At 40.6% G+C, this 27781-nt stretch overlaps 2 protein-coding genes across 2 annotated transcripts; both read left to right on the top strand.

Annotated features, from left to right (window-relative positions):
- Positions 1 to 12425: 12425 nt before the first annotated feature.
- LOC306962241 (dipeptidase 1-like) lies at positions 12426 to 19860 on the top strand. Its single transcript, XM_079555333.1, has 11 exons — positions 12426 to 12462; positions 13156 to 13219; positions 13397 to 13523; positions 14179 to 14311; positions 14395 to 14545; positions 15271 to 15340; positions 15442 to 15618; positions 16211 to 16295; positions 16377 to 16452; positions 18271 to 18406; positions 19656 to 19860. The coding sequence occupies exons 2-11, from the start codon at positions 13194 to 13196 to the stop codon at positions 19827 to 19829; spliced, it is 1155 nt and encodes a 384-aa protein (XP_079411459.1). The 5' UTR covers positions 12426 to 12462; positions 13156 to 13193; the 3' UTR covers positions 19830 to 19860.
- A 2818-nt stretch (positions 19861 to 22678) lies between these two features.
- On the top strand, positions 22679 to 25859 carry LOC306962415 (dipeptidase 1-like; the record flags this gene model as incomplete). The annotated part of the gene is made up of 10 exons (XM_079555536.1): positions 22679 to 22725; positions 22875 to 23001; positions 23414 to 23546; positions 23635 to 23785; positions 24088 to 24157; positions 24279 to 24455; positions 24885 to 24969; positions 25063 to 25138; positions 25361 to 25496; positions 25674 to 25859. 10 exons carry the CDS (start codon positions 22679 to 22681, stop codon positions 25857 to 25859), a joined length of 1188 nt encoding a protein of 395 aa, XP_079411662.1.
- Between the last annotated feature and the right edge of the window lie 1922 nt (positions 25860 to 27781).

The following is a 27781-nucleotide window of genomic DNA, read 5'->3' as shown; positions in this document are numbered from 1 at the left end:
GTCGGTAGAAAGTCAACCGATGTAACGCAGCCACTGAGATCAAGCCCAGACGTACAGGGAAGTTATAATTGACCGGAGTTTACAGATGGCTAAGGCCAGGCTAGGTCAGCAGAGGTGTGTACTACAGTACAAGCAGCTTACACTTTCATGTCCATCCAAATCGTGTGGCATGGTTGCTCAATGCGCATGCGCACGGATACAAGCACCTGATATGAGCGGCTGTATTTGCTTCACTAAAAACGTGAGAAAAGACTGTATTTACAACATGTGTCAGTGCCACTGTGCTACGTGAATGAAGAGAGCACATCAGCGGTGGTCGTCGTACTAAGCCACGTGTTTCATTTTTGCATTGCTGCTCCTCCTGTACCGCTCAGTCCAAAACAGAAGGAGCAAACTTTTACCAATTCACTCCTACAAGAATCCTGCAACTGTAGTGCAGTACTGTTCCAATAAGATATAATTTCCTTGCAACAACTGCATAACTCTGCAACTTCTCCGCAGCCGATGTGATGAATTGATGTTTCTGATCAATGAAATCCTTTTCATTCGGTATATTTGCGCATTCGAGCGGTGTCCAGGGCTGCCGCCTCACACTCATCTTGGATCTGACTTTGGGTGAGTGGAGGGACAGCTTTATTTGCTTTATTTCTTTCAGCCTTATTAAACATTGCGCGCCGCATCGCGTATGTCATTAAAGGAACAGGCCACCGTTGTTCCATACTGAGATACCGTATGTTCTTACCTTAGTTTAGACAAGTTGATGTATACCTGTCTGGTCTTTACGCTGCCCTCAGTCACGTAAACAGAGCACAGACAGCATTAGCATTTAGTCTCTCCTCTTCTCATCTATTTTTGTTTAATTTTGTGTGACTATGCTTGGATCGTGTACAGGCTCATGTAAGGTATAAGGTATAGCTATAGGAAAATTGCTCTCATGCAATTTTCTTCGCATGAGGGCTCAATAATATAGTCAGTGGGTTTTCATTGCCAAACCACCTTTATTGCTCAGAGCTTCATGACTGATGCTAATCCTCCATTGAAAATCTACTGCCTTTTTGAGTCTCACAGTGCCGTTTCAAGAGCAGCCATAATGTTTTGAAAGACAGAAAGATCCATAACCCACAGAGATTTCCACCAGATTATAGCATATAGTAAATGGGGTGAGCAGATGCATCCACCATTCAACTTTTTTCAAATTGAGCAAAAACCTGGGACCAAGTGAAGATTCTCCTCTTCTCTTTGGGATTTGAATAATTGATTGCACTGACCGCGCCTGTTACCCTGTGTCAAACTGCCCTTTATAGAGATCTGAAGTGAAAAAAGCATGCCTGATGAACACTGAGAGATGATTTACATCCCGTCGCTCCACTCTGTGCATGTGCCAGCATAATTAAATGGGGGCAATTTGTCACAGGCCTGGGATCAAGACAGACACACTTACATGTTAAAGCGATGGGGGTGGTTGTGTTGCATCGGGAAATGGAAAGGAATCTGCCATGAATGATTTTCTCTATATAGGGAAAAGTCTCCAGTCATGACCGTATAGATTATAGAAGGAGTGCTGGAAGATGAATTGATACTTGCAATTACAAGCTTATCGTTTTGCTTTTTCTTGGAACAAAACTGTTTTATTATCGAGAGTAAAACCAGGCCAGCAAAACGAACAACAAGCGCCTCGATTAAATTAATGTACTCGCGCTTCCAGGTGAGAATGCAGATGAGCTGAGGGGAAATGACAAACTTCAGGTGTATTTTCAGTTCTGAGAGAGGAGCTGGCGCCACATCAGAAACCTGTAAATACTTCAAAACTATGTACTTGTCTGATATTGTCTCTAATAGCTGTCATAAGCCATGCGTCCTCACCAGATATGTGTCAACATTTTCTCTCTTTGTGCATGTCCCCTTCTCTGCTGTTATTGAGCACTTTGAGCCAGTCTCTTTCTTTCTTAAAGGAATAGGCCACCGTTTTTACATACTGAGATATGTTCTTACCTCACTTTAGTCGAGTTAATATATCCCCGTCTGGTCTTTGTCCGTGCGCTCTGTCACGCAAACGGAGCACATACGCAGCCTCTCCCACATGTCACATAGCTCCGAAAAAGCTCATGATAGAAGCTACCAAGCTCTTCCACGTGTTCCCTATTTAAATAAAGTTACGTGAAGTGTTTTCATGCGAAGTATATTTACACAGAAATGTAGCATGTCGATTTTATAAGCAAATAAAAAGGGGGACTATATTGTGAGGCGTAATGATACGAGGAGTAAAACGTCCGCGCAGTAACTCCTAAAGACTTCCCCCGCTCACTTCCGTCAATAACCTTTAGGAGTTACTGCGCGGACGTTTTGCTCCTCGTATCATTACGCCTCACAATATAGTCCCCCTTTTTATTTTCTTATAAAATCGACATGTTACATTTCTGTGTAAATATACTTCGCATGAAAACACTTCACGTAACTTTATTTAAATAGGGAACACGTGGAAGAGCTTGGTTGCTTCTATCATGAGCTTTTTCGGAGCTATGTGACATGTGGGAGAGGCTGCGTATGTGCTCCGTTTGCGTGACAGAGCGCGCGGACAAAGACCAGACGGGGATATATTAACTCGACTAAAGTGAGGTAAGAACATATTTTAGTATGTAAAAACGGTGGCCTATTCCTTTAAATGCTGGAGAAAGTCTTTGTGCAGCAATTCATAAACCTTTTAACTTTTCAGTCTGGCTTTAAAAAATGTCATGGTAACCTTCATGGAGACCAGTGTCCGTGGAACCAGCTGCCGCTAGGCCCAATCCTTAAAGTTCTTCCTTCTGTAATTTTGAATTTATTATTGAAAACTTACAATATATATTTTATGAAAGACATTTTATGTAATTAAAATCATAAATTTTTTCTCTACCTAGCCTTAAGGGAACTTTACATGTTTTCACAGTGTGTTGATCATCTGTGTGTGCACTGTATCATGGGCCAAAACACGGATTGCTTCTGTAACTCTTAAATAAGCACAGATGGGCTTTGGGTATCATCAAAATGCTTCCTAAGGCCCATAATGTTTCCCTTTACCTACCTATAAGATGCTATCAGGACACGACCGGATGAGACAGAATTAAACACAGCCTGGAAGTGCTGAGACTGCAGTCAGTGCATGCAAGAATCTCACCAGCAGTGTTGGGGAGAACACTTTGTGATTACAGAATACTGAATGATCTCCTTAAAATGTATTTTTGTAACGTATTCCGTAAGTTTGTCTGATCAGAGTATAGTATTTTGAATACTAAAAATACTTTCACGTTGATTTGCATTACATTTATGTATAAATATGGTGTATACGGTAATTACAAAAATATCTGTTACGCTTGTTGGAGCACCTTTTATAAACGCATGATGCACATGTGTGTTGTTTGTTTGATCGGTGGCATAAGGAGTTATAAATCTTTGTTTCATTTTAGGAGGAAAAACAGGTCCTCATTTAAAGTTCATCCTAGATGTCAATCAATTCGATTTTTCGGATGAAAATCTTTATTCATAGTGTAGGGCAATGTGTTGAGAACAAAATAACATAAGATTGATAAATGGAAATCAAATTCTCAGCCCCTGGAGGTCTGGATCCAAAATTATAGTCAAAATCAAAGTGACAAATCAGGTCACTGGTTGATCCAAATTCTGTAGAAATTCCTCAAAACGAGTCTGTATCATCCTCAGTAGTGTGTGTGGCCTCCACGTGCCTGAATGCACTCCCTACAACGCCTGGGCATGCTCCTGATGAGACCACGGATGTCCTCCTGAGGGATCTCCTCCCAGACCTGGATTAGAGCATCAGTCAGCTCCTGGACCGTCTCTGGTGCGACGTGGCGTTGATGGATGGACCGAGACATGATGTCCCAGATGTGCTCTATTGGATTTAAGTCTGGGGAACGGGCAGGCCAGTCCAGAACATCAATACCTTCATCATGCAGGACCTGCTGACACATTCTTGCCACATGTGGCCTGGCATTTTCAGGCATCAGAAGGAACCCAGGGCCCACAGCACCAGCATATGGTCTTACAATAGGTCTGAGGATCTCATCCCGGTCCCCAATGCCAGTCAGGGAACCTCTGGCTCGCACATGGAGGGCTGTGCGGCCCTCCAATGAAATGCCTCCCCAGACCTTCACTGACCCACCACCAAACCGGTCATGCTGGATGATGTTGCAGCAGCAGAACGTTCTCCAGGGCGTCTCCAGACTCTGTCACGTCTGTCACATTTGCTCAGGGTGAACCTGCTCTCATCCGTGAAGAGCACAGGGCACCATTGGCCAATCTGCCAATCGCTGTGTTCTCGGGCAAATGCCAATCGGGCTGCACGGTGTTGGGCAGTAAGCACCGGCCCAACTTGTGGACGTCGGGCCCTCATACCACCCTCATGGAGTCGGTTTCTGACGTTGACGTTTCCGTTTGAGTACCAACATGCACATTTGTGGCCCTCTGGAGGTCATTTTGTAGGGCTCGGGCAGTGCTTCTCCTGTTTCTCCGTGCACAAATGAGCAGATAGCGGTCCTGCTGCTGGGTTGTTGACCTCGGTCGCCCCCCCCCAGGTCTCCTGGTGTACTGGCCTGTCTCCTGGTATCTCCTCCAGGCTCTGGACACTGCGCTGGGAGACACAGCAAACCTTCTTGCCACAGCACGAATGGACGTGCCATTTTGGATGAGCATCACTCCCTGAGCAGCTTCTGTGGGTTGTAGATGCTCCTCATGATACCTCTAGTGGTGAGAACATTGGACAAATGCAAAAGTGTTCCAAAAATACGGTACAAAGGATGTAGACAGGGAAATGGTCTGTGGTCACCACCTGCAAAACCATTCCTGTTTTGGAGTGATCTTGCTAATTGCCTCTCATTTCCACCTGTTGTCTGTTTAATTTCCACAACACCAAGTGAAATTGATTCACAATAAGCGTGGCTTCCTAACTGGACAGTCTGATATCCCAGAAATTTGACTGACTTGGAGTTACATTGTGTTTTTTGAGTGTGCCCTAAGTGTTTGTGAGCAGTGTACATGTTTTTAGTTACTCCCCAACACTGCTCAGCCCTAATGCCCTAATGTGTGGATAGGTATATAACTATGCTGAAATACACTATTTTGGAAGCACTTTATTTTACACTACCTTGATACATTGTGCCTAAATAAGTTAATTCAGTACAATGTAATGTGCTCTGTAGCAATGTGTAATGACTTGTACCTATGGGTTTGGGTCTTATGTCTTATTACACTACCTCCAAAATACCAATACACATTATTCCATTGTGTATGTAGCCTGTAGGTACAAGTTATTACACAGTGTTACAGAGCATGTGGAAGGTACACTGTATCAAGAGTAGTGTAAAATAAAATCCCTTTCTCAAAAGCACAAGCACAAGTCTCCCTGCATTCAGGAGTCATTTAAAAGTGTGGCCGAGGGGCAAACAAACATGTGATCATTAGTTAATCATGGTAGTAAGTGCATTACAATTATCAGTGTAATACGAGAGAGTCAATAAGAGTCCGATAACAAGGGTTGGGCAATAGGGGTCAGGGGAATGCGGGTCAGTGCAATAAAGAATGGTGCAATATGGGTCAGTGCAATATCAGGTCTGTCAGGGCATGTGCAATATTGGGGTTTGCGCAATACAGTCGATGCATTTCCACTACTATTTTTTTATATCCTCCTTTGTTGTTTGTTTGTTGTTACCGTTTGTTTTAACAAGATGTGATCACTGCTCTCGTCCCTGTCTCTCTGTACATAGTCTGTATATAGTGTCTCTGTATGTTTTTCATAGTAAACTTAGACCTGCTGGTGCTTCAGATCAGAAAGAAAGTGCTCCTTGTTTAAGTAGAGCCAAAGGGAGACGCCTGGGAAAAGCATTGGCACTTTGAATATTCCACTCCTTAGGATTCAAAGATGACTCTCTCAAAACGCAAGTAATGTAGCATGGTAAAAAGCTCTACATTTGTTGTTTTTGTTTTAATAATTGATATATAGTCTCACTCACCATTTGCCTTTTGTGTAAGTGTCAGTGGTTCTGCAGTTTTATGTCATAGCATTTATGATGTTGAAAAATGTCAAATTTGTGTCCCTGTGGGAGGAAAAAGTGAGTACACCCTTTGGAATTTCTGACATTTGTTTGCTCTTATCTCGTCCCAATGCCGGTAAGAGCATTTGTGTCGGAGCCTCGTGGAGAACAAAAGGCGGAAATGAAGGTACAGAATCACTGAAGAGACACCTACAGTGGTGGCTAATTTCCCTTCATGGTTCAAAACCAAAAACACTTAGGTAGCACTGTGGCTGTGATAAAACCGATTTGCTCTTATAGACCAAGAAGTGCTGCTTGAGAAGGCTTTAACCTTGAAGAACGCATGTTATAAATAATGCAGGGTGTATTTTACCCTATCATGACAAACACATGCTTTTGAAGAGGAAGATTGTGCCAATTTAGTTCTATAGATGTGATAATTATTCACGAGGCAAGCACAAAAAAAGAAGCCCACGTTTGCATTCATGCACTTCAAAATAATATTGATTTAGAAGGGAAAAAAGAGTGGCTCATAATGGCACTTTCTACTTTGATGTAAAGAGCGAAATTTTAATTTATGAATCCAACAAAGAGGACGATATACAGAAGGCAATATAAATTATAGGGCTTCAGGGAGACAATGATATCTTTCATTTCATTCAGTAATTTAGGTTACATCGGTTTATGAGTATTAATTTAAAAAAAAGTAATTTCATTTGCTTTTGAGTTCAGTCACTTGACATCTCAACATCCATGACCAAACGTAGCAGCATGGGGATACAGAGGTTCCACTGTAACAGTATTGTTGCCGAAAGGAAACACTGGCGAGCAGCAACCCTCAGAGAAGGTACGTGTGTGTGTTGCTCTTGACAGTGTGCAAAGCAGTGGGTGAGCTGACAGAGAAATTATTTGTTACAATTATAAAACATTCTCACATTCATTCATGGAGTAATTGTTGAAGACCAGCAGGTGTTTGAAAAAGACCACAAGTGAAATGTGTGTTTCCAATTAAATTGTTTTTCGGAGCAGTGTAAGCAGTCCAAATTTTTTTAAGCAGCAAGAGGGTAGTTAAGAGAAGACAAAATAAAACACATCAACGATACCAAACATGTTTCAAACGATCAGTGAGACACATCCATCCATCCATTTTCTTCCACTTTATCCGGGGCTGGGTCGCGGGGGCAGCAGTCTCAGCAGAGATGCCCAAACTTCCCGATCCACACACACCTCCTCCAGCTGTTCTGGGGGGACCCCGAGGCGACACCAGGCCAGCTCGGAGACATAGTCCCACCACCGTGTCCTGGGCCTTCCACGAGGCCTTGTCCCACTAGGACATGCCTGGAACACCTCCCGCGGGAGGCGACCAGGAGGCATCCGGAACAGATGCCCGAGCCACCTCAGCTGGCTCCTTTCGACGTGAAGGAGCAGCGACTCTACTCCGAGCTCCTCCCGGGTAACTGAGCTCCTCACCCGATCTCGGAGAGTGCGCCCAGCCACCCTGCGAAGGAAACTCATTTCGGCCGCTTGTATTCGCGATCTTGTCCTTTCGGTCATGACCCAAATCTCATGACCACAGGTGAAGGTGGGAACATAGATCGATTGGTAAATCGAGAGCTTTGCCCTCCGACTCAGCTCCCTCTTCACCACGACAGACCGATACAGCGACCGCATCACTGCTGACGCCGCACCGATCCGTCTGTCAATCTCACGCTCCATCCGTCCCTCACTCGTGAACAAGATCCCAAGATACTTGAACTCCTCCACTTGAGGCAAGGACTCCCCACCGACCTGAAGAGGGGAAGCCACCTTTTTCCGGTGGAGAACCATGGCCTCAGATTTGGAGGTGCTGATCCTCATCCCGGCCGCTACACACTCGGCTGCAAACCGCCCCAGTGCGTGCTGAAGGTCCTGGTTCGTTGAAGCCATCAGAACAACATCATCCTTATCATCATCAGTGAGACACAGATCATGCTATTTTTCAATGTTCTCAAACTAACGCACTTGAACGAAGACCTACATATGCACCACCTGCAGTGGAACCAAACCAACAACGTCTCATGGAGAAGTACTAGTGATGTCCTGCTCTTTTATTGGTATCTTTCACCAATAAAAACACCCATGATGAAAGAAATGTTTGGTTATTATTAAACTTTTAACCGTGGCTTTAAGTTGCAGTACCATTTTTGTATATTAGTTTTATATGTGCTTTAAGCTTGTTTTTTTGTAAATGGATCATCTGACTGTGTGAGCCCTTTTTATTTATTTATATGTTTATTTGATAGGGACAGAACAAGAAGCATTGTTACAATAACCGATGCCATGCTCATAGGCCGTATAGCTAAAAGCTAGTTCGCAGACCTGGTCCCTAAGACATAAAATATGTCTTTGATTGGTGGATTGCCCTGGTCCCGGTGGTCTGCTGCCTTCTGCCCAGTGATTGATGTGGCAGCGCAGTGATTGACCAACCCTGTGTGTCCACCTTTAATGGCCACACCTCTTTCAGGACACACCTGTCCACATGTTTGGGGCTGCTGGCCTGTGTGGCCAGTAGGCCATCTTGTCTGTGTTCCTTTGTGTCTGTGAAGGAACACTACTTCGATATCTACTTTTTATAGTAAATTTGTATCTTTTTCTACCATTTAACAATTTGCAAACTTCTTGTCTATTTTGCACTCATCTTGAGAGCTGAATGTAACAAGTGAATTTCTCCATTGTGAGATCAATAAAGGATTATCTTATCTTACCTTATCTTATCTTAGTTAAGTTCATTTAGACTGTGTTTCATTTTGTTTTCTGTGACTTGTTCTGGAGACACCCACTAGTGTTGGCTAACCTTTGTACATATTGTAAATAACTTTGGTTATTTTTTTACCCCTTTGTTAAGTTTACTCTTTTACATTCCTTTTATTAAATTAAAGTTTGTTTATCCATTCTTACAACATCTTGTTTTTTGTTACTTCCCCTTTACCTAGCTGAGCTGGGTTGTTGTAAAACATAATAATTGTGAGCTATACTATTCTAATTAGGTGTAAATCTGTTTTTGGCTCTTTTTTTTTTAAATTGCTGCTTCATTGAAATATGACTAGGACTACAGATGTTTTACATAATTCATAACTACAAAAGGATTAAAACCTGCTATATGTACTACTTTGTTACTGACCACCTCTGGTGGTAATGTGTTTAGAGCATTTTATCAAATAATAAATAGCAAGCCAATTATTATCTCTATCAAATAAAGCTTAGCTTGTTTCGGTTTCCAACCAATATTTACCTTTTGGGCCCCGCTCCAAATGAGTGTGTCACCCCTGCTTTATAATAAGTCCGTATAAACCTATTTCCTGTGTGTGTTATGTTCACCCTAGTGGTGTGTTGGTGCAGAGGTGAGTGAGTTGACCGCCTGTGCGTGTTCACTCGGGAGAGTCCAGCTGCTCGTGCTTGTACACAGAGCAGGAAATGACAGAGCTGGGGAGATTAAATGTCATGCAAATGCCACACTTGTCACACCTTTACAACACCAGCCAAGAGTGCAGTTCAAAGACTCTTCGACAGTGCAGAGACACAAGGCAAAATCGGTCAAACTTCCATGAAGACATGAAGAGGACAGTTGTTAAAGAATAGCCATCTGTCTTATTAATAGTCCTCAATCAATCGTGTCATTTTCACAAATATTTTAAAGAGACTAGACAGAGTTTAAAAATGTTAAATACATGTATCTTCTACCCCCTGCTTGCTCCGGCAATGTCCTAATGTGTAAAATGAGCACAACTGCCACTCAAAAAGCTGTTACTTCGGGCTGGAAGTACCATCATGCACGAGCTTAATATAGAAACTACAGTTACGCGTAAGACCTGAGGTGGCAGTACCGAGTATAAAAATGACAACTTCCATTTAATCCCTTTAAAGTTCCATATATGCTGCTGTCTTTGGATGTGTCGTTGTTAAATTGACAATAACTGTAATGCTAGAAGGTCTGTGGTTGGATTGCCAGGATTAGGCTTGACATCAGCCTGACCTCTGTCCCTTCTCCGGCTGTCTCTGTGCCGAGGTGCTAAGACATTTCTCACTCTGCTCACAAGTGTCACAAGAAGGCAGTGAAAAGCCTCGATAAGACCTGTCTGTTCCAATCTTGGCCTATTTAGTCATGTAAAATATAGGTCAATTATTACAACACTTTGAGAGATACTAATGTTCTGATACTATATAAAATAGGCTGTCAAATGTGCAGACTATACAACAATTCAGAGTGTTTCTCTATTTTTGTTTTTTGATAAATCAACCAATTAAACTGTTTTGTACAGCTCAATATCACAAACGTCATTGCATTACAGGTCTTACCAAATATTCAACAGAAATGACAAATCACCCAATAAACATTTAGATGAAGACAATACAACAAGGTCTGTTTGTACAGTGTTTGCAACATGCTCTGGTGGCAAAAGCAAACAACAGTTACATCAGGTACCTCAGTTAAAGGGACTATACAGAGTTTAAAAATGTAAAAACTAAGTATTTTCCTCCCCCTACATGTTCCAGCCATGTCCTAATGTGTAGAATGAGCTCAGACCTGTTCACCACAACTGCCTCTATAATCCTGCACTGTCACTCAGAAAGGTGTTAATTCGGGTCCGAAGTGCGGTCATGCACGAGCTTAATATAGAAGCTGCAGTTACGCATAAGACCTGAGGCGGCAGTAGTGAGTATAAAATGACGAACTTGCATCTAGCTCCTTTAAAGGGTCATTTACCATGACAGGTGCAAAACAGCGAGTTTAAACTGGAAAATAGCATGGATATTTGTGGGCATGCTGTTTTGCCGCTGTAGGGCCCCAAATCTGAAAAGAGAGAATTCAGCGTGAATAGAAAATGGGTAAATGACTCACATTTGCACACGCTTGTTTTTGCACATGAGCAAACGCTTGGTAAATGACCCCCACAGTTTTTGCTTGTTACTGAAAATAACATGACGCACGTTGCTCCTCTTACAGAGCATGTTCTTCAAAAGGGCTAAAAGACGGGGCGGACGGGCTACAAGCTTCCACAGAGTATGTCAATCAAAGACAAGCTTAAACGTTTTAACTCTACTGAACAAAAACAAGCCTGGTGGGGATAAAAAGATTCCCAGCCCAATGTTGTCACATGGGTCAATGCATTTTTTTTTTTTAGATAAAAAAGGACATCTATGGAACCAGTCTTTTAAGCTGCGTTAGGAAGGTGCAACAACTCTGTTGGAATCTGTTTTACAAAGTGTCTTTTGGTGTTGCCCCTGGCCACCAGGGGGTGGTATTACACCATTGTCAGCTCCTAGCCATAAGGACCAAAAAGAAGCGCTTTCCTGGCCTCCTGGTCCAGACGGACGACATGGTATTGTTTTAAAAAACAGTTACATCAAACTATTTGCCATGATTTAGGCTAATCATTTATGCATTTTCATCACTATTACGTTACATAAAATAGAGCCGTGGTGACACCTTTAGAAAATACAATATAGTTCTTTCCGGGTCGAAAATCTAGGGGATATTGTTTACTGCCAGATTTGGCTGCAGATCCATAAGTAATCCACGACAGGGTAAGTAAATAAAATCTAATCAGATCAATTCATGACTTTGTTTTTAGCTTGGGTGCAATTGTTTTTCAAAAGAAAAAATAAGAGAAAGGTCTGTGTGCAAATGTGAGCCTGTAGTGTAGCTTTATGGATTGCCTGTACTATATTCAAGAAGTCAAATGCTAATCCAAGAGTCATCCCACCCCCATAAGAACAAGAGTGTATGGTACTGAATGACAATCATCTACTCTGAGCTTCAGGGCATCTTCAGAGTGACGTGCACGTTACATGGTGTGAGTGAGAATGGTTTGATATCGCACTTATCAGCTCTGAGCCTGTGTGGATTACAGGCTCATATCGACCCACACTGGGACCTCTTCTGCAGATGTCAGTGTTGAAGGCACTATCTACACGCATGTCATGCTGCAGCTTCACTCTCAAGCGCATCTCACCCGACCACTAGCAGGATATTGATTTCACATAACTATTTAAAGAACAGATTTGGTTGTTTTTTCATTCACAAATGCGGTTTAGGATTGCCAATGCATATTTTTGTATTTTTTATTGATTGTATATGCTCATCCAAACGATATCAATGCATTTCCACTGTCTTCCTTAGTCACAAAAACACTTTAAGTAATGCTGCCACTGGAACACACACCTTTTTTTCTCCCTCAATATCTATCCATACAGATCTTCCTTTGAGTCAACTTGAGCATTGTTCATCAGTAATCAGCTCCCACATGTCATTCATGTGGTCTATGTCAGTCCCTGTACTTATATAGGTGAAGGTGCTGATCGTGTATGGCGTGGAAACATCCTTTCATTTGTCGTCTTTATCAAGGCTGAACAACGGGCACTGACGCAGAGAAGCTTTCGGTACGGTTCTCAGACTGTGGTGTGGAAGCATGTTTTGTCCAGACATCCATGAGGCCAGCATGACCTTTTACACTCACAACAGTAGATATGGCGTCAAGTCATGAAGATAAGGGTCACTTGTGATATAAACTCACTATAATGTCAGAGTGTTTTGCTTTTGATTACAAACAATGAGAAAAGGAACATGTCCATACAACCACGGCAAAGTAAAGTAAAATTAGCCTGCTGGTTTACGAACCACTGAGGGATGTTGTACCCTAATGAGGGTCAACAAATTCAATTCAAAAGATCAACTAAATGATGTAGCTTTAGTGTTTTGTTTTCAGCAACTTGCTAATTATGAACTTGTTTTCTTGAAGACCGGGTTGACAATAAAAGCAGTGAACCTTAGTTAGAAGAACAATTACACATTAACACATTTATGTGGCAAAAAAGGCAGCTACTCTTCAACTTTTACAACAGCTTACACCTTAATGGGACTCAGAAAAAGGAGGAGCAACAAAGAGTAAGAGAGAATCAAGACCGTGACACTGGAACTGACAACTCTGGGGCAAATCTGCTCATTTTTTTTAATTTTTTATTCTAAACCTGTATAAGTTCTTTTGCAATTAAATAAGATTTGAACAAACTTTGGATATAGCGAGAATGGCGTCCAAGGATTTTGCGACTGTGTTTTTTGTTGTTTTGTTCGTAAAATGTTTCATGACCACAGTGCAAGAGGATCCACACCTGACGAGAGCATATCAGCTGATGTCTGAGACGCCGCTCATAGACGGGTGAGTGCCTACAAATATCACGCAAACTCAAGAAAACATTTTGAACTCAATTTGAGTCTACTGTAGGTAATTTTACACATGATCGTACTAGCAGATTCATAAGCATCCTTAAATCCACATCCTATGATTATACACTGGGGGGAAAAGGTCTGATGTGTTTTCTTTTTGACCTCACAGGCATAACGACCTTCCCTGGCAAATGAGGAAGCTATTTAACAACCAGCTCAGCAAAGTGGACCTAAACTTTTTAAATGAGACGCACACCAACATCCCCAAAATACAAGCTGGACGACTGGGAGCACAGGTATTACAATACAATACATGATCTGTGTTAACAGTAATGGCATAGCAACAGGATGGAAATAGCATGGTACCAAAACGTGTAATGATGTGAAAATAATGATGATCACCAGGAAATAGGGCACTATCTATTTTATGATATAATAATATGTCATAAAGACTAACCTTAACCCCATGATCAAGATTGCAAATTACCAGAAAGGGCTGTAAAAGGCATTATCCCATGTCACCCTAGTCCCATGTTTCTTCCATCCGATAACCATGTTGTTTCTTACTTTGCAATCAAGAAAAGTGCAATCAATAATCTTTATGACAAACATGAATAGTATGAGAACGTGTGATGCACTATACTGTAATAAAGAGGTGTTCCACAAGGTTTTGCACTAGCTCCCATAATATTTACACGAAAAGGGCATTGGAAGAGGTGCATGGCAGAGTGGACAATATCTCAGCCATTTGCAACAATTTTACTTACTTAGGTATTTTCTCATCTACTTGGATACTTGGTTGTCTTCTTCTGACTTTAGTGAATGAGAATTAGTGAATGATTGTGATTCCTTTTGCTTTACACCTGCATGTTTTAAGTTATATGAAGAAATAAGTCAAAGTGATACATTCAATTAGATCAATGAGTTAGATTTTTGCTGTTTGTTTTCCAGTTCTGGTCAGCTTATGTACCCTGCGACACTCAGTACAAAGACGCTGTGAGGCAGACTTTTGAGCAGATCGATGTAGTTCACAGGATGTGTCAGAAATACCCTGAGACATTCATGTTTGCCTACAGCAGCCAAGGTGAGGACTTTCTTATCTTTAAGTGTTGTGCAAGATGTAAATACACTGCTAAGTCTTGCTTGGTGTTTCCTGGGGCTGTGCAGACATATTGGATGCGTTCCGGCAGAATAAGACGGCCAGCCTGATCGGGGTGGAGGGCGGTCACTCCATAGACAGCAGCCTGGGCACTCTCCGTACCATGTACCAACTGGGAGTGCGCTACCTCACCCTCACACACTCCTGCAACACGCCATGGTACAGCACTAGTATTGCTTTCATGAAAAATAAATCTTATTCCGGGGATACTGGGAATACTCCGGGTTCTCCAGTTTCACATACCACTAAAAACATGTACAATAGGCCAGGTTGAGTGAGAGGAGGTTTGAGAGTGCGAGAGGGACAACAGGTGGCAACAATCTGGCGTGGCGTTTACATGCATGTGTTCCATGTGTTATCTCTATTTAAACAACTAATGAATGCTTTCCACTCCAGTGCACTTACACACAAAACTATTTCCCTTTAATTTCTCCTCACTTCACTCTGGCGATCTGATTTTCTGTAAACTCTTTACTAGCTAATGGTGCCATGTCAATAACTGAGACTTAATTAATTAAATGAAATCAAATGAATTACATTATATTCATTACGGCGTACAATAGTCTATACCTCTACCTCAGATTTGCATTAAGTAAGAGCAACCAGACTAATCCATCTGGGCCAATGGAAAAACTAGAAATCTACAGATCAAAGCAGATTTGTTACAGCGTACAGAAGCTACAATAACCACTTTAAGAAGGATGCTGTACTATTGATATAAAAATTGTCTCCTAACTTGTGCTTTGTGTGTAAAAAGTTGGATAACATCTGTTACAAAACAAGGTCAGGATGATAAAAAAGCAGACTATGCATCGAAAAACAAGATATGTAACTGCTGGGGTTTTTATTTGTTTCTTGTTCTGAAATTGTTTTGTTTTTTTCAGGGCCGACAATTGGCTTGTTGACACAGGGTCAGAGCCATCTCAACACAATGGTTTGTCCCCATTTGGCAAGGTAATCAAGTTAAAGATTTATCATTTTTATACCTATTGATCAGAGTTCAATTTTAGTATTTCATCAAACTTGAGTGATGACTACCCCCTCATCCCCATCAGTTAGTAATACAGGAGATGAATCGTTTGGGCATGCTGATCGACTTGGCCCATGTGACAGTGAAGGTGATGGAGCAGGTCTTAGAGATGTCCGAGGCTCCTGTCATTTTCAGCCACTCGTCGGCCTACGAAATCTGCAAACACAAGAGGAACGTCCCGGACGACATCCTCCGAAAAGTGGTGAGGAATGCTGAGCTATTAATCTACGTTATGCTGTGCCAAAAAACAAAATCAGTGATGTATTAAGCATATTGTCTGCAATAAAACAGTAAAAACATGACACCACGAACCACTGTAAAGCAACAGAGAGATAAGAAGCATGTGATAAAGAACAAGGAAGCTTTTCCGATGGTTAAAACTGAAGGTCAATACAGCTGTGCAGTTAATAAAACAGATAAATTATCTCTTCCACTGAAATAAGGTGGTTCAGTAAAACATCTCAGTCAATATAAGTACAAGGCAATAACAGTGGAAGAATGACTCAAAATCAATCCTTTAAAAATCACTTAAGTAAATGTAGTGTGACTTAACAAAATTTTTTAAAAGATTTTACTTTGGTGGAAAGAATTTAATACTACAGTGCTGTACATTAGTAGTGAAGTATAATGACTAAAGCTATAGTTTTCTCTCACATTTCCTATTCTCTTTCATTTTCAATTGTTTTGACCATAAACATATAGCTAGTTAATTCATGGTGACATTATGTGAACAACTGAGTGATGAAGTTCACTGAGATGCTACAGTTTCCTCACAAGTATTTACTCTTTTCCAGAAAGAAAAGAAAGGAATTGTGATGGTGAATTTTTACAATGATTATGTCACCTGTAGTCACACCGCCAAGCTCTCAGACGTTGCCAGTAAGCCTATTGTTACAGCTTCAGTCCTGCCGTAAAACTGGTTACACAACAACTTTTGTAACACTCTCTACTTGTTCTCAGATCATTTTGACCACATAAAGAAAATTGGTGGCGCTGAGATTGTTGGTTTTGGAGGAGACTACGACGGCGTTACGAGGTGTGTAAATTGTCCTCGGAGATCAATCAATCAATCAATCAAAAAAAAAAATGGACTCACTTTCCAACTTTAAAATGCATATATATACACTGCTTAAAAGTGGTACTTGGAGATACATCAAACCTTTTCGATCTGAGAAAGGAATGATACAACAAGAACAAGGCTAATTAAGAACCCAGTAGTGAAATATGTGCTTCCAATCCACCGCTCAAGTGAAATGTATAGTAGCAAGTGTAACCTCTCTAACGTGCTGTGCACAAGGGCGGGGCAACGAGCCCCCTGGTCTGCACTATGCTTGTATGTTAAGTTAGCAGAGGGTTTGCCTATGAAAATAGGCAGGTAGGTCTGGCACAAAAATGAGCAAAGTCAGAAGTAGTACAAAATTTATATCTCTTTATTTTACAATTATTAAAAATAGGTTATTTCTTTAAAATGTATTTTCAAGCACCCACACTCAAGAAAGTAAACATGGACTAGTTTAACAGAAATAAGAATAGAATAATAAACAAAACTGCAAATAAACCCAAACCAAAGGCAAAGCAACAAAAATGAAAAGCTAAATCCACATTCACAGCCTAAAGTGCTTGGTTTCAAAGTGCTAATGTTTACGTGGAAAAGTGCATTGCTATGTTAAGGGGCAGGGCTATGGTTAATCTCTAAGGCAACTTTGTTTCGGCGACCCGTCAGTAACCCACCCAGTAACTGACAAACTTCACGGACTCTACAAAAAACTGGAGAGCACAAATCTAAGAGCACCAATTTAGAGCATAAATTGAGCAACAGAGGCCAACTTGTATACACCAGACTATGGCCAAACCGGGGCTTCTGGCGCCTTTACAGGAGAGGCCAGTACCCGTAACCTCATGCGCCACTCAAACCCACGGCCCCGAGACTGAATGCTGCACGGCGTCCACAGCTTTAATGCATTACTAATCAGGGCAAGCGGAAGTAAACACGCACCTTGGATGGTGCGTTCACTGCAGCACCCCAGTTGGACAAACGACTGCCCCATACCTTTACCCACAGTGACCCGCTCACACAAGAGCAAGGCCACCAGTAATAATGTACCTGGATCTATTTATTGAGAACCCATTGAGGACTTTAAGCCGGACCTTGTTACCTCCTACCACTTACTTCAGCACCTATACACAAGGTCAACACCATACCCATGTCTGCAATGATCAGCTTACACTAAATAATCTCTCTGTAACAGCTTCGCCTATCGACTGCTGATTTGTTAGTGCAGCTTTGAAAATACATCATTGAAAAACATGTTTGCTTGCTACACTCTGAGTGCAGTCCGTATATATACCACATTCATTTAAAATGCAGTGGAAGCTATTGTGTTCAACAATTGATAAAGTCCTTGATGAAGAACCTCCATATACACACGGCTACATAGAGAGAGAATATGTTTATTTTGTAAGCAATTTCTCTCATTTCAGTCTTCCATATAATCAAACTGAACAACTTTAATCGTATCATATTCTCCTTCGACATGTTGTCATCATTATAAGCCTCTTTGTAAACTGCTTGTTTCACTACAGTTGCTGTTTTCAGATCCATAATTTCATATTTAAGAAGTAATAAGCAAATAATAAAGTGATTGAGTGCATGGTGCATTACGCTAGAGCAGCTGAGGATCTGACTCTTGTCAAGGACATGCCATCACTGTTTCACTATCGGGGATAAAATCGCTGATGACGCACGACGAATGCATGAGTCAGCCCAAGCATTCTCAACATTTTCTTTCCCACCACAATAGAACGATAATCTACTGAAAGGTAACTCTAATGAACACCCATGTGTGCTTTTCAGGCTGCCAGAGGGCCTGGAGGATGTGTCCAAAGTGCCGAACCTGGTGGCTGAGCTGCTGAGGAGGGGCTGGACAGATGAAGAGGTGAAAGCTGCACTGGGGGGGAACCTGCTCCGAGTGCTGCAGGAGACCGAGAAGGTGAGAGCACGAGTGGAATTTCAAACCAGGTTTCACCAGAATGGGATATTTGCTGCATTGTGTGGCAAGACAGAGGTACAGATAATTTAGTGGTATTAGAGAGTGTAGAATATAGGTTTGAAGGTCTATTGATCGAACCATAAAGCTTACACGGAATTGCACTTGACGCTGCAAACTAAAGTGATCTGAGGTAAGGATGTGATGGAAATTGCACAAAAGCTTTATTGGTCTCTTAACACTGGCAAGACAACACTACTCCATACAGTATTGGGATCGTGTGTTGGGATCAAATTGGTTCACATACTTTAAACTTTTATCCACATTATCTCAATTAAACCACATTATATCTGTTGATTATTATTGTTTGTCATTAAAGGCGGGGTGTTCAGCAAAATTGAGTTTTTAGAGCTTTTTGACATGTCACAATGTTGTTCTCTCATCAAAAACATAGCAGGAATTGAATTCCGAGCCACTTGCACACCTTTGAGTAATCTTTGAATTTTCACCAGTGGCTATTCTCAGCATCTCGGTGACAGCTTCCAAAAAAAAAATCACCTCCCGTTCCTAAAAAGCTCCTCCTGAGGACTTACTTATCGCAAAGTTAATGCACTCATCATACCTTCTCTTTATTGAAACAGATGTGTAGCGAAGGGGAGCAGGAGGCAAGGCCTTGCGGGAAAAGCAGGAAATTATACTACGGGACATTTTGTTTAAAGGGACTCTACAGAGTTTAAAAATGTTAAAAGAATGTATTTTCCTCTCCCTACATGTTCCAGCCATGTCCTAATGTGTAGAATGAGCCCAGACCTGTTCACCACAACTGTCTCTAAAATCATGTACTGTTACTCAAAAAGGTGTTAATTCGGATCCGAAGTGCCGTCATGCACGAGCTTAATATAGAAGGTGCAGTTACACATATGACCTGAGATGGCAGTAGTGAGTATAAGATGGCAAACTTGCATCTAGCCCCTTTAAGCTGTTTTAGATCAATATTGCGTTTTCTAACCAAGTGTAACATAGTGATAAAGATATGTTTGAGATTATTAGCACATAACTGCAAAAAGCATGATAACCCCTTCTTGAATTTCTGTGATCAAATATCAGCCGATGAGCCTAACATTTGCCGTAAACTCCCACTAATATAAAACACAATTTACTCCGTATTTTATTAACACATTGAACTGACATCTTGACAAATGTGTTAGTGTCCTCATACCATTTTTTTTACAATGCTCTCCTCTTGTATTAGGTGCGGGACCGTCACATTAACACCGATCCAATTGATGACCCTATCCCATATGAGCAGGTGGAAAACCCCTGTCGGACGAGCTATGGTTACGATGTCCCAAACCAGGCTGCGGTGCATCCTCTCACAGCAGCCACTCTCCTACTCACTGTCTCTTTGCTTTTTGCACATCAATAACTGTATGAAATGTGTACAGTGAGTTCAATTACAAAATCAGGCACACAATGTTCTGATTTATGATAAAACTCTGCTTAATTCATCATATTCTGTCATTGCTTTTTACTGGAATGTTGTTAAAATAAACATGTAATGTTTTTTTCTCTCTCTGAAGTCACACATTGTTATATTTTTTATTGTACTCTCGTTGCTAAGGAATTTGAGTTTGTATCATAAGGTAATCATAAATGTGTGTGAGGTGTTATGTATGTTTGTGAAATAAAATTCAGATAGATTGGCTTGTGGATGAGTAGAGCACTGTCCCGTGTTCAAGTTAAACTGAGGATTTGGGAGATTTAATTTAACGCTTCATGTATCATTTCAACATCCAGGATCCAAGTGCAATGTCCTAGAAAGACGCCCTCTAATCCACCAGTACCTTTTGAAAATGTTTATGTGCACACAACAATTAAGTGATTACAATTGCAATTACAAAATATTTCACAATAGGCTGGTCCTACCTTTAATCGTCCTTCATGAAAGACGATTGCTGTAAATTAAACTACAGATTTTCTCAAGTCAATTGTCACCAAACCATGCAGAATGTTCATCATTTCTGTATCAATGTCTACAATGAGTCCGTTTAGTTGGACATATCAAGCAGAATACAAAATAAAATTGGGGAAAAGGTGAAACTACTCAAATCAAGCACATTTTTTGTTATTTTGATTCGTCGAGTAAAATAAAATCAGTGTTTTACATTTAAAATAAAAAACAACAACATATTTTTCCCAGTAATATTATATTTATTATGTATATTACAATTATGTGCTAATATAAACTTTTGAGCAAATAATACCTTAGAGAGGTAAAGGAGATGAGAAGGTATGGGGTCCACTGACTTGTTAAACCTACCAAAAGAGCCTACAACGTTGTGGAGAATTCAAGGCGAGGTTGTTTACAGCTCCAATTGCTCTTTGTTGTCCGTCCCAGTAATGGTGGCACAGTCAGTACTTGTGAGGAAGGTTTCAATGTGTATGTTGCATGTTCTGTCTGTGTCTGCATATGTTTCCTCCACAACTATGAGCATGTAGCAACATTCTCCTCTGAAGAAGACTAATTCTAAAATCTCACTCTACTTTCCCTGAGATGAAGAAAATAATAGAATGAAATGTATATGGAGCTGCACATTTATAGAAAAGGAGAGAACATGGCAAAGTAGAGCACCTTTCTAGATTGTTTGATCTGGAAAACGACACCATTACGGCCTGCTTATATAATTTTTTAGGTGTATGAAATGGTTTAAATAAGGCTTAGGTAACACTCATGGAGTCATCCAGTGACAATAAAGCATATTTACTTGGATCACTTGTAAACTCATATCAAAGATTGAATGAGTATTTAGAATGTATTCAACACTCTCAGCAGATACTGTATGTCAACATTGTGGTCAAATATAAGAGGGCTCAGAGGACATCCCTGTCCCCCTGGCAAAAGCTCTCGTTTTCCTCAGTTATGTCAAAAATAGTTTTCTCTAGTGCTCCGGTTTCCCCCATCACTTTAAACATGTACAATAGGTCAGGGTGAATGAGAGTGGGTTTAGCATTTATTTATTATTATTTCTTGCTTATTATTTCCGCTAATTTAGATAATTATTTACGTTGTTGTTTATATGTCATTGTTGCTTTCGTCCATTTACATAAGTGAGTCAAGGTGGGAGGGACCTCAGGCTGCGAGGGCATATGTTTTTTTTTTTTACCAGCGACAGAGAGGCAGCAGAAATGTCTGTGAGCTTGCTATGCTATGTAAATAAACCTCCTCAAACGCATCTTTTGTACGGACATTGATTGATTTTGGTACCTCTTAACCTGCGTAAAGCCTAAGTCATGACGTAGCCTCAGTGGCCCTTTGAGAAGTTGGAATTTTTGTTTTGATGCAAGTTTATGGACAAATAGCCACTACAGTGGGATTAGGGGGGCAAGTAGGGACAATGAAAAGGAAATAGCCCCTGGCAACAATCTGGCGTGGCGTGTTTACATAGGTCTCATGTGTTCATTAACATGCCCCTGTTACAATCTAAACAAACAAGTTGATTCATAGATCAGTGTTTTTCAACCTTTTTTGAGCCAAGGCACATTTTCATTGAAATAATCACGAGGCACACCGCCAGCAGAAAATTTTCTCTGCAAGTGTCTTAACTAGGAACACCATAGTCTCGCTAGCCTCAATACATCACTAAATCTCTTGTCTCAAAGAAATTAACTACCTGATATGGAAGAGTATATTATGGGTACTCTGCCGATCACTAGACAGCATAGACACTCGAAAACGGTACATTATTTGTGGATAATAATGCATTTGTTTAAAAAAAAAAAAACTATGTGAAATTGGATAATTTCCCAAGGCACACCAGACAATTTCTTATGGCACACTGGTGTGACCAAACATAGCTTGTTTCATTTTGGCAATCTACTTATTTAATTATTAACAAAGAATCCTTCAAATACCATTTACAAACTCTACAATAAAAGTGATGAACTTTAGATTATCTCTCAAAAGAATCATTACACATTAACACAAGGACATGACTAAAATGTAGGCTATAAGCTATTATTCAACTTTTATGACTGTGCTGACTCTTAAGTGGGAACGAAAAATGGGAGGAGCAAAAAAACAAACATCTTATGAAAGATTAAATTCCAAAGAGGACAGTCAAAAGAGAACAACTTTTAGCCACATCTTTTGGTAACATTCTACAAAGCTTGGAAAGTCCCTTTAAGGTGTAAAAAATGGCGCCCAAAGACTTTACAAAAGTATTTTTTTTAATTCTGCTTATAAAATGCTTTGCAACCTCGGCACAGGATATATATATGGACAGAGCCCTGCAGCTCATGTCTGAGACGCCGCTGATAGATGGGTGAGTGCAAAGAAATGTTGCTCAAAAAATATTTTGTTCTGCTGCAAGATTTCTGTTACTTGCAATGATCTTTAAACAAACAGTTAAGGCTTTTGCATCAATACACAAATTGTTACTACACTGATACTGTTTTCTTTTTGGCCTTAAAGACATAACGACCTTCCCTGGCAAATGAGGGAACGATTTAACAACCAGCTCAGCAAAGTGGATCTAAACACTTTTAATGGGACGCACACCAACATCCCAAAAATTAAGGATGGACGACTAGGAGCACAGGTAAGTTTTCACATACTGTTTACTTGACAATAAACAGTAAATTTTGCTTTGTGGGTGACTTACGTCCACCAACAAGCACTTTACTGTATGTCTGAGACAGACAAAAAGTGTTCCTACGGAATGGCACATGCCCATTAAGCCTGTGCCTTTTATATTATATTGGGGCATCACCCATTAAAATCAATTAATAAATATAGAAGCTGGCGTGCTGTGCAGCTTTGGGCCAGTAACCCTTTGCTGTAGTTCTGCTATAATAATTCATCTTTCAGTCTTGAATGAATCGTATTTTTAAAAGGTGTTCACTGTTCATTTTCACCACAAAATGTATTTTATATAATGTTAAAGCTCTTCACATTTACATGTTTGAATGTATATCTATATTTAAAAAAAACATGAACGTTATGTTTTCCAGTTCTGGTCAGCCTATGTACCCTGCGACTCTCAGTACAAAGACGCTGTGAGGCAGACTTTTGAGCAGATCGATGTAGTTCACAGGATGTGTCAGAAATACCCTGAGACATTCATGTTTGCCTCCAGCAGCCAAGGTGAGGACTTATTCATCTTTTAGTGATATACAAGACGTACAAAAAAAGTAGTCCTAAGTCTTGCTTGGTGTTTCCTGTGGCTGTGCAGACATATTGGATGCGTTCCGGCAGAAAAAGACGGCCAGCCTGATCGGGGTGGAGGGCGGTCACTCCATAGACAGCAGCCTGGGCACTCTGCGTACCATGTACCAACTGGGAGTGCGCTACCTCACCCTCACACACTCCTGCAACACGCCATGGTACAGCACTAGTATTGCTTTCCTTCGGGATCAGCCACATAACTTTTTCCTGCTATACTGAAGACATTTTCAAGACTTTTCACTTGAGACCAATAGCATTTGGTTAGTGTTGTTGAGGAAGGGCATTCAAGGAGGTCCAGAGCAAGGAAAGATGGCAACATGTACAGCATTCTAAAATATAGAATTTTTTTAAAAGCGTACCATTGTCTCCATAAACTCTATGCAAATATGGTTATGAAATATAAATCTTGAACATCAGATACAACCACTCATTTTAATCATTTTTACATGTTTTTTTTAAGGGCAGACAATTGGCTTGTTGACACAGAATCAGAAACATCGCAACACAATGGTTTGTCCCCATTTGGCAAGGTAATCATGCACAGGATTTGCTGACAAAGTTTATAGTATTTCAAAGTTGTTAGATATTTAGTCAGTATAATCGGATTTAATCATCACAGTTTTCAAAGGATTTTTCAATCTTTTTCTATAGCAAGTGATAAAGGAGTTGAATCGTTTGGGCATGCTGATCGACTTGGCCCATGTGCCAGTGAAGGTGATGGAGCAGGTCTTAGAGATGTCCCAGGCTCCTGTCATCTTCAGCCACTCGTCGGCCTACGAAATCTGCAAACACAAGAGGAACGTCCCGGATGACATCCTCCGAAAAGTGGTGAGGAAAACTAATAATTTTACAGTGATGAAATATGTACAGATACCTTAAAGTAATTCTGCCAACCATTTACAGAACAGAGAAAATAAGTTTTGCCTTGTGCGCATCAATGTTATCTGCAATAAAATAATAGAAGATAACAGGATCCTCCACTGAAAACAACAAACAGCTAAAAAGATAAGATAAGATAAACTTTATTGTCCGTCCCCAAAGGCGACAGGCTCAAAACATGCACACACACTTCCATAAAAGCCCAAGGAACATTTAAAATCAACTTAACATTAATGAACATATGATTCACAAGGTAGACACTTTTCCATGACAAACTTGTGGTTACAACAACAACACTGAGAGCGTTTTCTTTTTACAACCCTTTGGCCAATTGTGATAACCCTGACTGAGAGGCTACTGTTCCTTTTTCTTCCACAGAAAGAAAAGCAGGGAATTGTGATGGTGAACTTTGCCAATGATTATGTCACCTGCAGTTACACCGCCAATGTCGCAGATGTTGCCAGTAAGCTTCTGTTTTAATTATAGTCCTGGTGAAAAACTAAACAAAGCATTTTCCCACCACTTTTCCTTCACTTTTTTTCACTGTTGTTCTCAGATCACTTTGACCACATAAAGAAAATTGGTGGTGCTGACATCGTTGGTTTTGGTGGAGACTATGACGGAGTTCCAAGGTGCGTAAAGGCATCAACTTACACTTAATTCGTAGTTGATTGTTTTAAGAAAGCAGAGCTCAGAAAAGGTTCCATATTTTCTTTCAACATACCAGTGCTGTATAATAGATAAATCGAAGCTCTGTAATCAACTTTGATCACTGAACTGTTAAAACACTCGTTTGGCTTCTGTTCCATGCTGTTGCCATGATGTGACATACGTGTGTAATTTGTGCTCGTCAGGCTGCCAGAGGGCCTGGAGGATGTGTCCAAAGTGCCAAACCTGGTGGCAGAGCTGCTGAGGAGGAATTGGTCAGACGCAGAGGTGAAGGCAGCACTGGGAGGGAACCTGCTCCGAGTGCTGAAGGAGACTGAAAGGGTGAGGGCCAAGTGGTATTGGAGTTGTGTATTGGGAGCGATCCCAATGCTGGACAACTACTAATTTAGAACTGACTAGTTTGTTTGATCCATGAGTAAGTTACATCAAAACTATTGTTCACTGTTTTCAGGTAGTTTCTATGTTTTACAAAATTCTGAGCATCCTATTTTGTATTAGGTGCGGGACAGGCTGATCGGCACCGATCCGGATGATGACCCTATCCCATATGCGCAGGTGGAAAACCCCTGTCGGACGAGCTATGGCTACGATGTCCCAAACCAGGCTGCGCTACATCCTCTCACAGCAGCCACACTCCTGCTCACTGTCTCTTCACAGGTTTTTATAACATTATCACATGAATGAGACGTATGATAATCACTGCCCATTATGGTTTATAGTAAGTAAGTAAGTAAGTGCTTTAATTGTCATTGTACAAGCGTACAATGAAAATGGGGTTCAGGTGTACTATGCACAGTTTGACTGTGACCACAAGGCGACCATTATCAAAGGATACACTTGAAATAGACTAAAGCTTTAGACACATAACACACACTTCAATAATGTTACCAATTACATCCTGATTACTATGAAGACAAGACCAACAGGTTTAAAACATGTTAAACTGGACTAAACTTGAAGAAATCATCGTTACCTCTCGTTCGCCCGATGCTTTTGCTGTTAGCAGTGGATAAACGCCTGAACCAACAACACATTTTTGTTTTTTTATCTCTAAAAATCCAATCTTTGAAAAAATCCTGATGCATTGGTGTAAAATTAACGTTTGACTTTTTGTTTGTCCTTATATTCCACCTCCACATGCATTGAAAATAACATTCAGGTTCCTGATGCTTACGGTATTCAGTTAAGTGTGTCCAAGGCAAATATGTTGTCAACCATTTTTTCATTCATGCAACTATTCAGCCCTGGAAGCGGTCTTTCTGCTCTGAGATATTTGAAGGTTAACTGATATTTAATTATACTTCTTTTGTACAAATGATTGAATAAGCTATAGCAGGGATCCCCAAACAGCAGTTTTGGAGTTAGCAGTAGCTCTCCGAGTCTTTCTAGGGCGCTTGTCAAAGGCTTTCTACATTTCTTCATGCGCTTGGTCACATTGACACATAAGCCAATTTGCAAATCCATTAGGTGGATAAAAGGAACAGGCCACCGTTTTTCCATTCTGAGATATGTTCTCACCTTGGATGAGTTGATACGTACCTGTCTGGTCCTTATGCGAGCCCGTGGAAGAGCGTGGTCGCTTTTAACTTCACCCCCGTTTGGGTCCATAGGAATCTGCTGGGAGAGGCCAAATGCAAACATTTTGGTCTTTTTGTGTGACTGAGCACATGCACAAAAAACATACAGTTACGCATCAACTCGTCTAAGTCCAGGTATATCTCAGTATGGAAAAACGTTGGCCTGTACCTAATTCGCACAAGTGAAATAAGCATAAGGATCTGTCTGATGGTTTAGTCATGCAAAAGTATCATACAAAAAAGCATTTTTGAAAACATACAGATGGAAAAAAATACTCTGAGTTGAAACATTTGAAAATGCATACAGTGTGCAGCAAGTGCAGGGCCAATAACTTTATGTAAATGTATTTCCTGTGCCTGAACTTGTCAAAATATCATTTTTGTATTGATGCAGATGAAAGTTGTACTTCACATTTTGAACCCAGTCATTAAATAAATGAAGAACCAAGACACTCTTCCTGCAAGAAAATGTTTGTTTTTTTAGTTTTTGCTCCCAAAACACCAACACAGGATAAAAAAGTTATTTGAAAATACCAAAACTCTAAACTATTCCACAAAGTACAGTTATGTTACTTTCAAAAGTAACACTTATAAGTAAAAGTAACAGTTATACTCTCTCTTGGAGATCTCCCAAAAAACATTAAAATATACAGAATTTGACAGCAAAAATAAAATCACTAACTTATTTATTTTTTGATCCAGTATGATTGTGTACCAAGGCGGGTACATTCGTTCCAAATTTAAACATATTAAAAGAGCAGCGCCATCTAGTGGTGACCAGAAGTAAAGACGGGGCATCACAAAAGTCATATTTTCTTGTTTTATTAAAAAAGAAAATAAGACAAAAGTTGAAAAAGCAAATCACATTTGTCCAGTTACAAAGCAGGACAGTTTTGTTGCATGTTGAAAGCAACAAAGTCAAGCTTACAGAAATATGAAATTCACAGGCAGATGGCTCTTCAGCACATTGGATATTAATGAGGAATGGGCAGAAGGTATACGGCTGGTTTAAGGCCGTCATGGGGGAAC

Source organism: Gobius niger (assembly GCF_951799975.1).
Source record: "Gobius niger genome assembly, chromosome: 4".
In the NCBI taxonomy this organism is placed as follows: Eukaryota; Metazoa; Chordata; class Actinopteri; order Gobiiformes; family Gobiidae; genus Gobius; species Gobius niger.
The sequence above is the reverse complement of the archived record's forward strand: the minus strand, read 5'-3'. Positions and strand labels throughout refer to the sequence as shown.

Bases quoted from the DNA above. Each gene is read 5' to 3' on its own strand.
- LOC306962241 (XM_079555333.1), top strand. From the start codon at position 13,194: ATGTCTGAGACGCCGCTCATAGACGG. The intron at 13,220-13,396 runs GTGAGTGCCTAC...TTGACCTCACAG, and splicing joins GAGACGCCGCTCATAGACGG to GCATAACGACCTTCCCTGGC. The intron at 14,312-14,394 runs GTGAGGACTTTC...GGGGCTGTGCAG, and splicing joins GTTTGCCTACAGCAGCCAAG to ACATATTGGATGCGTTCCGG.